Genomic DNA, 15,620 nt, shown 5'->3' with positions numbered 1-15,620 from the left:
CGCCCGGCCCTAAATCCTAGCTTTTAGTTTAGTTTTCTGCATGTTTAAAAAAATGGTGGAGAACTAACAAAATCCAAAATTTTTCTTCATGCTGGGTCGTTTATTCCTCTTTTGCCCTAGAAAGGCTGGGATATATTATGGGATGGAGTTATCCGTGGTCCATAAGTACTTGCCAATACTGGGGCCCTGCTATTAATTTCAAGGCGTTTTTCTTAGCATGTTTTAAATTGTTACTGGAATAAGCCAATTTATAAAACAAAAGAACATAAACGTAAAACTACACTTGTGAGTCTGCTTAGTGTCTTCCTCAAATTAAAGTAATGCATTTTCCCATGTGGAAAAGTTCTTAGTGGGGAAGGACTGACTCAGTGTTCATGGACAATGCCAGTGTACAGAGTTGAAGACAGCAGGCCAGCCTCAGGGCTCAGTAGTCTCCAGTAATTTAAACTCACTTGACAAACTGAGGAAGTCACTAAATGAAGGTGAGCTGCTGAAGAGCTGCCTTGGATCACTCCATACTACATACATAGAACATCACCTTGTACCCCACAAATGTATACAATTATAATTTGTCATAATTAAAAATAAATGCACTGGGCATGGTATCTCATGCCTGTAATCCCAGCACTTTGCAAGGCCGAGGTTGGCGGATCGCCTGAGGTCAGGAGTTCAAGACCAGCCTGACCAACATGGAGAAACCCTGTCTCTACTAAAAACACAAAATTGGCTAGGTGTAGTGGTACATGCCTATAATCCCAGCTACTTGGGAGGCTGAGGCAGGACAATTGCTTGAACCCAGGAGGCCGAGATCACGGTGAGCCAAGACTGTGCCATTTCACTCCAGCCTGGGCAACAAGAATGAAACTCTGTCTCAAAAAAAAATTTTTTTTTACTTGTTTAGAGACAATGTCTTCCTCAGTCACCGAGGCTGGAGCACAGTGGCATGATCGTGGCTTGCTGTAGCCTCGAACTCAGGCTCAAGCAATCATCCCATCTCAGCCTCCCAAAGCACTGGGATTATAGGCATGAGCCACTGCCATTAGCCAAAAATGAAGTTTTAGAAAATAAATGTAGTCTTACCCAAAGCCCACTAGCCAAAAAAAGAAACCCTTGTAAACAGAGGGAAAAAAGGAAGGGAAGGAAATAAGAAAGAAATGTTACTACAAATGCCAAGATTGTAGGGCAACACTGATGATACTGAAAAACCCAGGATGAGGCCGGCAGACTGTGCAGTGCAGGGGTTAAGAGCATGAACTTTGGCATCAGGCAGATCTGGGCTGGAATTCTAGCTCAGCCACTCAGTACCTGTGTGACCTTAAGAAGTCACTTAATTTCTCTGTGCCTGTTTCCTCCTTTGTAAAATGAGAATAATAATAATACAAATTTAAATAGTGCATATAAAAATCATTCTGTTTACCTGGCATATAGTATGCTTTCAATAAATGCTAGTTATTGTCATTATTTTAATTCGGAGACAGTAACTACCCCATCTTTAAAGCAACCGGCCTATGACAGAAGCCTGGGGAGCCAGGATGTCAAGGATCAGTTCCGTGTCTAGGTACTCCGTTCCCACAGTACTGTCAGAAAGGAAGCAAGTCAGTTTGGGATGGGATTTCTACCCACTGTGTTGTTGGTGTGTGGTCTTCTGACCTCCTCGCCTTTCTGTTTGATCACCCCCATGGGAAGGGACTTAGGCAGAAGATGTGGCTGTGCCAGAACTGCCACAGCTGTGGGCTTGGGTGGAGGAGCTGTGAGCTAGAGGACGGCCACACCCATAGCACAGCTGACATCAGCCACACATGAAGCTGGGAAGCTGCTTTCTGCTCTCAGCACCCTCAGGGCCAAGAGAAGGCGCAAAAGAGTGGTCACTGCCCTCACTCCAGGCCCCAGTAATTCCACTGCTGAGCCCCATGGTTAACCCTCTCTGGTTCTTTGCTCTACCCTTTGGAGAGAAGACAGAAATGAGAAGTGGAGCAGGCCAGCCCTCCTAACAGAATATCCTATCCCACCTGTGATTTAAGCCAAGGGTAAAATGACTACTCTGCGTCTATCAAAAGGAACAACAACAAAAAAAGATTCCAAGAACCCCAGGCATCACAGTAACCAGATCAGTTCCTGACACTACCTATTCCAACCGACTCCAAAGATCAGTTGGCACTCCCAACATCTTAATTAAGGGGTAGGGCTAAGAGTCTTCTTTACCTAAATAACCCAAGACAGGCAAAAGGAAGGGAAACTCATGAAGTGAGTCTGAGTCTAGGCCTCAGTGTGTAGATGTGTATATCCCATTGAAATTGCTGTGAGAGAGTTTCTGTATTTATGCCACTTAGCAGTAGTAGTATTTGTTCCAAGTTTCTGAGCATGTTGCCCGATTGATTTTAATTACAAGAGTAAAACCCCTCTTTTCTGTCTTTTCTGTCTTCAGTAACAGGTATGTTCAAATATGGCAGATACAAGTTTTGTGAGTCATCACTTAAAAATTGGAGTGAACTTTACTACCATTAGAAAAACAAAGTGGCATTTAAACCATGACCAGTGACAGACCATTTTTCTGTCTAACTCTTGGCATAAGTTACCATTTGTTGCTGCAGGGATGCCATTCCAGAAATGTTTAACACTGTTAGACTCTCAGCTTTACAACATCGATTACCATATATTAAAACATTTTGTTCTTATAACTTATGAATCAAAATATGACTTGAAACAGCCATGTCATAAAAGGCAGTGGAAAAAAATTCAAAATAACTCAATCTTTCAACATACAGCAATCCCAAAGGCATAAAGTATAGTTGACAGAAAACTGACATTGACGCCTGACTTCCTTAATGCCATCTAGTTACCTTAAATTTTGAAATTTTAAAAGTATTTGTGTTTAGGGGAAAAAAGTAATTGGGTTTGAAAGGGGAGAATACATGTATGTTTTCTAGTACACTGTAGCCCAGATGGTGTGAAATGACCAAGGACAAGAGAAAGACTAGAGTGGAAAAAACAGTTCAGTAATGAAACACAGACGGCAGAGCGCTCCTGAGCAGTGGAAAATACGTACAGAAAGCAGCCAAGAGAAGGGTGAGAACCAAGGAGGGAGGAAAATATTAAAGTTCAGAATATTTTATAGAATATTGTATTTTTCCACCTGGGTCAGTCTTTCGGGAATAAGAAAAACACTTGCTATTATTGACTGCATCCAAATTCTACTTGGGATAGAACAGGCCGCTCTAAACATATACTGGTCTGTTTATCACACTCAATGTGTGCAGCTCAAGCAATTCATAAGAGACCAAAGCAATCACATAGTTTAGCAAAATAATGAGTGATTGTGCAGTTACACCAAGCAGAATGCCAAAATGAGGATCACAAATAGTTTATTTTAGACTCTAATCCTATCTTTAAGAACAGCTAAATCTAAACAGGAATATTTGACTTTGTTGTGTTGTGTTGCTAAGTTACTTTGTATTGAACTTGGATTCTGGAATGGCTGTTTTCCAGTTTGATGTTTCCTCAAACTGCGTTATGTATACAAGTGGCAAGCTTTTATAAAGACCTGTGTGCCACAAGTTAAATTTCATAAACTATGAAATATAAATGTTATTTCTCTATTATATAAATAATTGGCCTTGCACAAGATATGAAATAATCTTTACAAGCTGGATGTTTAATACAGAATCACTTTAATAATTCAAACTTATTTGTAATATAAGCTTTAAACTGTGGATTTGTTTGGAATAGAAAAGGAGCACACAGCTGAGTTAAATATAAAATGTTAGTCTGTTGCTTATGTTTCGTTTTAGCATTATAAGGTTTCCTGGCTCATTTCAAGCTTCACTTTAAACATTCCCTTCCATTATTCTTATGTTAATAGTAAAGCAGATGGAAATGAGAAAATTAATAAAAGCAAATGCAACAATATTAATGTACATCAGAGCCTACTATGATTACCAGGGTTAATAGGCATATTATTATTAAATTCACTTATTAGCTGGGCGTGGTGGCTCACGCCTGTAATTCCAGCACTTTGAGAGGCTGAGGTGGTAGATCACCTGAGGTTGGGAGTTCGAGACAAGCCTGGCCAACATGGAGAAACCCTGTCTCTACTAAAAATATAAAATTAGCTGGGCGTGGTGACACATACCTGTAATCCCAGCTACTCGGGAGGCTGAGGCAGCAGAATCACTTGAACTCGGGAGGTGGATGTTGCCGTGAGCCGAGATTGCACCACTGCACTCCAGCCTGGGCAACAAGAGTGAAACTCTGTCTCAAAAGAAAAAAAAATCACTTATGGGTAATTCTGTATGATCTGTCTCAAAAATAGTATGTTCAGACTTAAAAACCTGAACTTTCTATTATGCACACTGAAGGCATCTTTTCAAAAATGCTTCACTGAACTCTGAGGGTTTTTTCCCCAAATAAAAATGACAGAATTATACAGCTTCTTAGTTTGGATGCTCTCTAAATGCTCCTGGTTATGTATTGGTTAGTAATATATTTAGCCAATAACACTACATAAATCAAACGGAATTCTGCCTCCTGAAGACCACAATTCCCCCTTTCATGCTGAGAGTGAAGGTTGACATCAGAATAGAAAGATGACAAATGGTAACTACTCCTTTTTCTCAAATTTGGGAAGTTAAGGAAATATTCTGTGGCAATATTTGTATATAGCGTTCTAAGCAGAAGCAGCGAAAACCTTGAAAACAGTGTAGAAGTCTGTGACCTCCCAGAGTAGCATGCCCACCTGTTCCCCTCCCCTGCCCCATTTTTTTTGGAGAAGGGAGGAAGAGGCAGGCCAAGCATATCAAGAATCTGTTTAGAGTTGAATAAGGTGTATTTCCTCCTCCACATCAAATGCAACCGCCACACTAATAAGCACATTTGAATATGACTGTGCTTAACACCTTTCAAGCACCAGCTAAAAAGGTTCATCTACTCCCACAGTCTGCCTCCTATGCCGAAGGTATTTTGTTTTTCCTTTGGAGTAAATTACATTATAATACCAAAAAGAAATTCCATTACATAATTCTAAAGGATGCCTCAAAACTGGTTTTAGAACTATATCCATATTGAGTGCTATAATAATGTCACATTTTGAGCACTGGCTTCATGCAAACACAATGCCGGCAGGTGCTTTACAAATATGAATGCCTTTAATCTTCATGAGAACCCACTAGGTGTTAACTATATGGTCCGATTTTAGAGAAGGAATTGTAGAATGATTAAGTTACCTGCCTAAAGTCACATGCCTGTAAGGGACGGCAGAACTGGTTTACAAATTTAGAGTGATTGCAGAGCTCCTGAGTGCCACCCTGAGGTATTTGAGACCCATCCCAAGAGGAAAGGCACTAAATGGCAGGGGAGATACTGGTGAAATATGAAGGAATTGTCAAAGGAGGTAAGAGTTTACCTCAAGTAAAGTATATTCACATGGAAATTCTTACTGGGGTCCACCAAGCCACTGGTGCTTCTAAAAACCATCTTGATGGGGGTCCATGCATAATGTCTCAGACCCATGGTAACACAGGACCAGCTATGAGTAATTTAACCATGATAATTTATGATGTCACTTACCACTTGATATTTATAAGAGCATTTAGGTTACATCATTTACCACTTACAACATCCTTGTGAGAGATATACATAGCATCCCTAGTTGTACAGAAGAAGAAACAAAGGCTTGAACAAATTCAGTGATTTGCTCAAAGTTTTAGGAAAAGTCAAAACTCAAATCCAAGTTAAAAGGGCGAGTTTGTTGGACTGTTTGTAACAACCCATATCCTCTTGTCCAAATTCAAGATTAGGTCTGAATTTAACTTACAATATATATTTTCCTAATCATGTAAATGATTAGTTCATTTTAACTTAACTTGTGGATCCTCTGGGCTTCCTGTCACAAGGAAGGATATTATGAGCATTTCATCGTAGAAGCCAGAAAGCAGATAAGGGAGCCACATTCCATATAAGTACAATTGAAGCTATTTATGTAAAACAATACACATACTTCCTTGTCCTCAACCTCCCAAAAGAATCGTTAATTTTATGTGTTCATTTGTTATCTCATATGATGCAACAGTTGGGTAGTTTATGATGGGGGTCTTCTAAGCACATACAGACCTGGAGAAGTTGTGAAATTTTAGATTTCAAGTTTAGGGAATCCCAAATGTTTGCCAAGAGTTTAGCAGGAGAGACTCTGTATCAAGTGGCCTGTGCTTCAGATACAGTTAATCTGAGTTAGAAATAATTCTCCTTCATAAGGTTAGACTTCATGTCTCCTTGGAAATTTTCAGGAAACATGGTGTTTTAACCGCAGCCTCAATAGCAAATACTGTGAATGCCAGAGGGAATCACATATGTAGTGGTATAAAACTAATTAGGTTTGTTTCTTTATGATGGCCTGTCTTTGATCATTGCTCATTCTTCTCCTGTCTGTATGACATTCCTGTGTTTTGTGATGACCTCTCTTTGGTCATTCGTCATTCTTCTCCTGTGTGTATGATATTCCTGTGTGTCTTTGCCTTTTCTGGGAGGTGCCAGTCCTAAAGAAGTCCAGGATTCAGGAGACCTGCAGAGCCCCACCAGTTAGAGTACTGCCCTTCACTGAAGCCCGCTATGGGTGTTTTTCTCTGCATTCCCTCCACTAGTACCCTTACCCCGATCCCCACTCCAATCCACCTGCAGTTGGAATGCAGTCATTCAAAACACACAGAACACCCCAGCTTCTGTGGCCTGTCTCTATGGGCAGTTTGCAGTGAAAATGAGAGCCGATGGAAGAATTTTATTTTCAGTGTAAGGGCATGAGGCCTTCTTATCAACTCTGAGCTAGAATTAAGTCTAATCATTGATGGTACATCTGCTTCTCATTTTTCTCTTGCTGTTACCTTTGGCAGTGATCAGAATTTAGAAGCACATCTTCTCATTCTCCTGAGCGAGTGGAGGAGAAAAATTATGTATTTTGCTACTCTGCTGATAACGGTGAAAAAAAAAATTAAGAGATGGAGCTGAAACCAAAACCAAAGTAACAATGTGTGGCTTATCCATGTCATCTGGGCGTCCTGAGTATTACTCGTCTGTTCACATATGACAGCATTTATCAGACTCTTTTTTTGCCTTTATTATTTTTAATTGACACAGTTATACATATTTATGAGGTACAGTGTGACATTTCAAAGCATGTATACAATGTGTAATGCTCAATTCATGGTAATTAGCATATCTGTCACCTCAGACATTTATCATTCGTGTTAGAAACACCCAAAATCCACTCTTCCAGCTATATGAAAATACACAATAAATTGTTGTTATAGTCACCCTACAGTGCTATGAAACACTAAAACTTATTCTTCCTATGTGCTGTAATTTTGTTTCCATTAACCAACTTCTGGCTATCTCCCTGACCCCACCATCCCATCAGATTTTCAACTGGCAAATTTAAGATATAAAATATAGTTTTTTATTACATAGTTTAGGTATTCAGCTCCTTCTGATTTTTAAATCTCAAATATGTTCATTTCATAAGAACATGGTTTCATTTAATCATGAAGCTCTCCTTATCATCCCACGCACAATTCTTACATAACACTCATTTTATCATGCTCACTTTAATACATGGTTTGGGGAAGGGATGCCACTAACATTAAATCAGTATATTATGTAAAAGATCTGAGACAAACGTTTAAAACTGTCTAGGTTTGATTTTAGAATTGGCTACAAGTGATCAGATAGCCGCCCATGAAAATGGAATCTTCACAAGAAACTGGCGTCCTCCTGCTATAGATTACGATTTAACAGCAAGTGTTAAATTGTAAATGCAGGTTACAATTAATTAAACAAGGGCTGTCATTTTAAACCATCCTAGATAAAACAGTAAAGCTTATTTAAGAGTTCCAAAAACAACCTTGTCACCTGAGTAAAAATAGTTTTACTGAGGCACTTAACTCCCAGGGAAAGTGTTTTTCTGAAAAGGGTTAGAGTCATTACTAACCTGGCACACTGATGTGTTATGAAATAATGTCTTACAGAGAATAGGACAGTAGGCATAATAGTGCTTAATGGTTCATGGTTTTAAGTAGCAAATCAGTTATTTCCTGGTATTTCTACAGGGCCGCATCAGTTGTACTGGACGGCTAATGGTACAGGCTGTCAACCAAAGAGGTCGAAGTCCCCGCTCTCCCTCAGGCCATCCTCATGTCAGAAGGTATTTAAGATGTTCCCTCCCATAAGTGTTACTATTTCATTGATTAATATAAATTTAGTACTACTAAATCATCATATAACCACAAAAGTGAACATGATTGGAAGACAGACTATGAATACAAACCTAAAGTGTGTGGCTCCTTGATTACTGTGCTCGTTTGTGATTCAGAAAGGGAATGCGAACAAACATTTGCTAATGTGTGCTAAGTCCATTCACATACACGATTAATTTGTTAAATAGGACATACTTTATAGGCAAATAAATCAAAACCCAGGACTTTTAAATGACACATGAAAATACTACTAAATGGGCCAGGCACAGTGGCTCACACCTATAATCCCAGCACTTTGGGAGGCTGGAGGTGGGCGGATCACGAGGTAAGACCTTCCTAGCTAACATGGTGAAACCCCATCTCTACTGCAAATACAAAAAATTAGCTGGGCGTGGTGGCACGCACCTGTAGTCCGAGTACTCGGGAGGCTGAGGCAGGAGAATTGCATGAACCCAGGAGGCAGAGGTTGCAATGAGCCAAGAATGCGCCACTGCACTCCAGCCTGGGTGAACAGAGCGAGACTCCATCTGAAAAAAAAAAAAAAAAAAAAAAAAAATAAAAAAAAAAAAAAAAAAAAAAAGAAAAAAAAATACTACTAAATGGTACACAAATGTTGGAAACCAAACTTCTCTAACCAATAGCTGTGTGAGTTAACCATTATAAGCTATTGCCACTAGGTTTGTTAAAGTCAGCTAATTTATTAATGTTCATTTTTCAGCCACTTAGTTCAAAACATAAGACCATTAGACCACAAATCTTGTAGGTAAGAGTTGTCACATTTTAAATACTCAGATATCTGCTAACAATAGAGATGCTTTCGATTCCTAGTGGTCCTGAGTCTATGCAAAGACACTGATGGAACAATGGTAGGCAGGGATAGAAAAAGAATATTACTTCCTAGTAACAGACTTGCACCTAAAAAACAAAATACAGTAAGTCAACCAGCCTGCCAACTTGGGTTCCTGTTTAGATATTTTATAGACAGAATATCCTTAAATAGTCCTGACCCTGGATTACAGGCCATAGATGCAAACACCTTTGGTGAAGAGAACAGATAGTTAGCTCACAGAGAATAAGCAGAAAAACAGAGTAAGCATTAAACAAGTGGTGTCTACGCCTCCTGTGTGACCAGATCCACAGAGACTTTTGTTCAGCATTTGGAAGGCCAGAGCATGTGCAGATTTTTTTTTTCCCATTTGCATGTGCAGATTTAATTCTAACTTCATCATGGCAATTCCAGTTCACAGGATGCTAGCCCCGTATCTTTGGGTATAAACACAGCGCATACAGTATTAAGTCAGTCCATTGTCTTGTATTATTCTTTGCTTTTCTTGTTGTCCACAATACATTTAAGCCTTTCCATAGATCAGTGGGTCCTAGAAAGCTTTTTCTTATAAATTAGGCTAAACTATATTAAAAAGATAATAATTATAAGCCTAATATACTTATCTTTCATTTGTTCCACTCTTGCTTTTCCTAGTTAAGTGTTTTTAAACTTATCTTCTCATGACTACTGACAGGATTTATATTCAACATCTTTTAAGTCTTCTCTGCAATTACTTTCAACTGGATTCCTCTTAAAGGTTTCTCTGGCAACCTTTAAAAGTGACAGAGATACACAGAATCTGGGAGATTTGTACAATCTCATTTTTTAAAACAAAAAGTAATACCTCTAGTCATATGGATAATTAATGCAAAAGAAAACTTGCCTAAAAATGTAATGTATTTTCCTGCTTAATATGAAAAAGAATTTTAATTAAAAATATATTGAATTTTTGTAGGGTAATAAGAACTTTTAATTTCCTAAAAATTTTAAATCATAGTGGAAAGTTCTAGTAACTTCTGTTGAAAAAGATTTGGTAATAATAGTGCTACTTTTCATAAAGTTTTAAAAATATACCCCATTTTATTCATTTTCCCTTTTATGATTTGTAAGTAGCCTGCAATTGGCAGATAATTAAATTTATAGTAAACTTTCAAATTAAACAAGATTTTGCTTTTCTGATTTTTTAATCTGTAAATATTAGATGTAGGGATCAGATAAGGAAATCATATATTACCCCATGTATTTTAAGAAAACAGATGACTAAAATCTGGAAATAACTACTATCTATATTTCTGTCTGTCATCTTTCTTGTTTCAAGGCCTCGTTCTAGATCAAGGGACAGTGGAGATGAAAATGAGCCAATTCAGGAGCGATTCTTCAGACCTCACTTCTTGCAGGCTCCTGGAGATCTGACTGTTCAAGAAGGAAAGCTCTGCAGAATGGACTGCAAGGTAAGATTTTGTTACTGCTTGCGTATCTATTGCCTCACTTCTCCCCACTTGCCATTTCTCTATAGTTCCTTTTGGGGAAATTACATAAAGTATAAAATGAAGGCCGGGCACAGTGGCTCATGCCCGTAATCCCAGCACTATAAAGGCCAAAGCCAGGCAGATCGCTTGATCCCAGGAGTTCAAGACCAGCCTGAGCAGTATGGAAAAACCTCATCTCTACCAAAAATACAAAAATTAGCCAGGCGTGGTGGCACGCACCTATAGTCCCAGCTACTTGGGAGGCTGAGTTAGAAGGATTGCTTGAGCTCAAGGCTGCAGTGAGCCATGATGGTGCCACTGAATTCCAGCCTGGGTGAAAGAGCAAGACCCTCTCTCAAAAAATAAAATGAGTCCAGCTTAAGAGGGGGAAAAGGGAAATATGCTGGATAGGTATATATTGTTTATTATGATTCTTTTAAATCTACATTAAATATGTTCTTAACTCAGAACCCTACATGACATTCTCCAGAAAGTCATCAGGAGGTTTTATTTATCCCTTTAAATGTTAAAATAATAAATATAATAAATCTACCATGTCTTCATTCTTTTTTCATGCAGATTTTGTATCCATATATCTACTTAGACTTTTCTTTCTCCCATTTTCTAACTCTGAGAGAAGTCAGAGTGACATCATTCTTTCATCTGTTTCATAGCAGGGCTTTTTAACCCCAGAGTCCTTGGGTAGGCACACTTCACTAGGTGTCTGCACTCTGAAATTACCTACGAAATTATGTGTGTCCATATAACTTTCATCCATTTCTCAAAGGAGTTGAAGGAAAAAATGTTTAAGAAACACTGCTCTAAAATTTTTCGTTTTCTTTTTTTGGCCCACTACTTACTGGTCTTAGATTTGGTATAACTCTTAAATATGGGTAAATTTTAAAAAGTAATTTGGGCTCCCTCTGCTGGTTCTCGATGGGATATCAGAACACATAAGCTGCTTAGAGGATTTGGGCATTGTTTCTTCAGAAAGTAAATCTAGAATTGTAGCAATGTATAAAAACAATAAATACAACAAAAATATTTTATTTCCCAGGATCATTATTTTTACAGTACAAACACACAATTTGAGTTTCAGTGTGTATATATATGAGTGTGCATTTATTCATTTTTGGTCTATTAAGAATTATACAGTAGAGCTACCACATGATCCAGTAATTCGACTAGTGCTTATATATCCAAGGAAAATGAAATCAAGAGGCCAGGCGTGGTGGCTCATGCCTGTAATCCGAGTACTTTGGGAGGCTGAGGTGAGTGGATTGCCTGACCTCAGGAGCTCTAGGCCAGCCTGGCCAACATGGTGAAACCCCGTCTCTGCTAAAATACAAAAAATCAGCCAGGTTTGGTGGTGAGAGCCTGTAATCCCAGCTACTCAGGTGGCTGAGGCAAGAGAATTGCTTGAACCCAGAAGGCAGAGGTCGCAGTGAACCAAGATCGTGCCACTGCACTCCAGCCTGGGCAACAGAGTGAGACTCCATCATAAAAAAGAAAAAAGAAAATGTGAAAAATCTTGCCACATGTACAGATAGATCAGGAAAAAAAAATCGTCAGTGTATTTAAGCTTTGAAAGGGAAAAAAATCCTGAAGATAAGCCAAACATTAAAGCAGCAGCTTTTCCTCCAAAAAGCCCCCTCCCCTTTTAGCCCCTGAGGAACATTCCTAGACACTGACCATCCTTCACTGAACTAAATTTTTGGGAAAATAACTATTTCCACTCCTCTAGCAACATGGATGCCCTTCCTTCCCCACTCTTTCCATGGGTGCCGAGAGTACAGATCTAGTCACACTGTGACCTGCTTAGGTGACTTTCAGCTCCTAAGATCATGCTTTCTTTCTTTAGCCAGGAGAACTGGGGTTAGAAGAAAGGAGCATTCTCTTTGCCCTTGCATGAATAACTATCCACTGGATAGGTTCACTGGGAATCAGGTGGTTTGAGAGTTAGGGGTGCTTTGGGCATCTCTCCTGCTGAACACACTGTGGCTTCAGTCCATAGATGGTTTTTCTAGGATCTAACCTGGTGACATAGGAGCAAGCAGTGCCATTTTATTTCTAGACCTGGGAGCTACAAGGAGCCTAACCAAAGGCATCCACTCCCTCTTCCTCCACACCACTTGTGATGACCTCCAGACAGGGAGAGCAGGGGACAGCAGGAGGACACAGAGCCTGAGCGTCCCAGAAGCCAAGCTGCCTAACGACTGCTGTTTGTTTCCAAAACCTTTTTCATCCTTTTCACCAGTCATTTCAGTTTACTTCACTTTTTTTTTTCTTTATATTCTGTAGCCCTTTGCTACATGTGTGGTAGGAGGCACCTGGTAGGTAGTATCAGTAAGTATCATAGAGCATGAATGGAATTGGTGAGTCCTCTGGCTGATTCTGGCAAAGCTGGTTCTTCAAAAGAAGTGTTTTACAGTCTAAGTGACATCTTTTTATATAATTTCCTACTAGTAAAGTGGGGGATAGTGATGAAAATGCCTTCCTTAACAGTGCATTTCTGCCATTCAAAATCAAGGGCAAAACTAAAAGGCTGGCAGGTGGCAACCATGCTGACCCTCTGCGGCACAACATGTTATTAGCAATTAAGTGTTTATCTGACCTCTGGTCAACACAGCTGTCAAGGTCTCCAGATTTTATGTTTCCACTATGGTGGTAATTTGTTGAGATGGCTTTCTGGATAATTTCATATTGCTCTTGTTATTCAGTTTCAAGGATTATAAAATAATAGCAGCCTTATGTGCTGACAAATGCATTCTCCATAGCTATGGCTCCTCCTTGATGAGAAGCTTTATTGTCTTGTATATAAATGCCAGCTCAGTATTTGTCATTATTGTTGGATATCTTTTTTTCCAAAAAGCCCAGAGCCTGGTGCTGACATCATCCCATTAATCTCTATAGCCCTGGGCAAGCTAAGACGATGACAGCAATTCTTTTCATCCCATTTCGGAGGTCCTCTCTAGGTTGCTCTGTACTTGTTTAGATGTGAGGTGGTGAGTGCTCAAGAAGCCACTGAAAAGTTTTAAGCAAAAGAGTAACATGAGCTGATACTCAAAGCCATCTCTAGTACTACTGAAGGAGGAATTCATGTGAGCGTCTTAGCTACCAGTGATTTCACTCCATTTTAGTAGTAGAGAAATTGACATGCATTTCTTTTTTGATTTAGGTCAGTGGGTTACCAACCCCAGATCTAAGCTGGCAACTAGATGGGAAGCCTATACGCCCTGACAGTGCTCACAAGATGTTGGTGCGTGAGAACGGGGTGCACTCTCTGATCATAGAGCCAGTCACGTCACGCGATGCCGGCATCTACACATGCATAGCTACCAACCGTGCAGGACAGAACTCATTCAGCCTGGAGCTTGTGGTTGCTGGTAGGCTAATCTGTGAATCCTTGCTCTCTGACAGAATGAACACCAGACTTACAAATGTAAACTAATTCTGCATCACTAAATATGGAAAACAAATCAAAGTACTGAAAAAATAGATTGTATCATCAAAATAGCCAATGAGGACATGTTCAAAAAGCCAATGAGGACATGTTCTGAGGCCTAGCAAGACAGAAACAAATCTTTCATTTATCCCACTCACCTAGCAAAGAGAGAAAAAGATTTTATTAGCTCTTCTGAGTCATTCGACCTCCTCCTGTGTGTACAGTGGCCCCCAGTGTCACATAGACAAATAGTAACAGCAGTATGGACTCCAGGAACCAAAGAATTTTCTTATATATAAAGTTATAAGCAAGTTAAACTTTTATGTAAGTTAAAAACTAGGGGTGTGTGTGTGTGTGTGTGTGTATATATATATATATATACATATTATATGTATGTATATATCATTACATATATACATATATCATTACATATATACATACGTATGTGTATATATATATACACACACATACACCTAAACTTTTATGTAAGTTAAAAATGGTGTGTGTGTACATATACACATATATAATGTATATTATATATACATATATAAACATATAATGTATATTATATATACATATATAAACATATAATGTATATCATCTATGTATAATATATAAACACATATATAATTATATATGTATAATATATAAACACATAATGTATATTATATATGTATAATATATACAATGTATATTATATGTTTAATATATAAGCACATATATAATGCATATTATATATATTTATACACATACACACACACCCCTAGTTTTTAAAACAACATTGTCATCTACCCTCAAAGTCATAGTCAAACTACACTCAGATTTACTTTTTCATTATTATTCTGTTGAAGTGTTGTTACATGAAGTCTTACGCTTTGAGACACCTAAAAGGAAAACATTTATGGGAAGGTTTTTATACCATCCTAAAGAGTTAGGCGTAAGTAAATATTCTGATTACCTGATCTCTTTTTTAAAAGAACATAACAAAACATAGCATTTATTTCTTACACCTCTTTTTGCAAAGTTCTTCATGTACGTCATGTATCAGTTGGCCCTCACATCAGCCTTATGAGAGAATCAGAGTAAATCTCTGACTTTCCCAGGGTCCCACTTAGTAAGTTGATGATGGGATTCAAAACAATCTGTCGACTCCTAGAGCTCTTCTAATCATACTGAGTCACTGAACTCTTTCAAGAAAGAGAGTAGCAGTGAGAATAAAACCCAGGAGGTCTTGACAAAACTCTTACATTATGATTCTAATAATGGCACCATGTCTTCACATAACAATGTGGTAAATAAGTAGGCTGTGGTGCTACAGGTTAGCCATGCTATCACGTTTTGTACAAAGTACTCTATACTCTTACATGCTAGGATTGATTTCATTCATTCCTCTAACCTCAAACTAAAACTTCACTTTTCTGCTGTTAAATGTCTTTCGATCATATCTGTCCTGTAGGACCCAGACTGGCGGTCCAAAAGATACATAGATATCTCAGTATGCGTCAGTTAGCACTCCTGTCAGAAGACAGTGACGTACAGTAATTGGGAGCAGAGACTTGGGGTCTAATCTGCTTCAGTCCCAGCTCTTGTCTGTTTTACTAGTTGTGAGACCTTTGGCAAATAGATGTCTCTGAAACTTAATT

The 15,620-nt window shown here is 38.7% G+C and overlaps 2 protein-coding genes across 7 annotated transcripts in view; one reads left to right on the top strand and one right to left on the bottom strand.

Moving 5' to 3' along the window:
• CBR4 (carbonyl reductase 4) overlaps nt 1–15,620 on the bottom strand; it is a 111,490-nt gene that overhangs the window by 11,332 nt on the left and 84,538 nt on the right. The window lies entirely within an intron of this gene.
• The window catches only part of PALLD (palladin, cytoskeletal associated protein), a 457,931-nt gene that overhangs the window by 436,866 nt on the left and 5,445 nt on the right, over nt 1–15,620 (top strand). For all 6 annotated transcript variants that reach the window (XM_017507554.2, XM_037731053.1, XM_017507552.2 and 3 more), the window contains 3 exons: nt 8,091–8,185; nt 10,382–10,514; nt 13,711–13,918. In XM_017507554.2, the coding sequence (XP_017363043.1) occupies nt 8,091–8,185; nt 10,382–10,514; nt 13,711–13,918 (436 nt within the window). The remainder of the gene's footprint in view (nt 1–8,090; nt 8,186–10,381; nt 10,515–13,710; nt 13,919–15,620) is intronic.

Source organism: Cebus imitator, unplaced genomic scaffold (assembly GCF_001604975.1).
Source record: "Cebus imitator isolate Cc_AM_T3 unplaced genomic scaffold, Cebus_imitator-1.0 Scaffold378, whole genome shotgun sequence".
NCBI lineage: Eukaryota > Metazoa > Chordata > Mammalia > Primates > Cebidae > Cebus > Cebus imitator.
The sequence above is the reverse complement of the archived record's forward strand: the minus strand, read 5'-3'. Positions and strand labels throughout refer to the sequence as shown.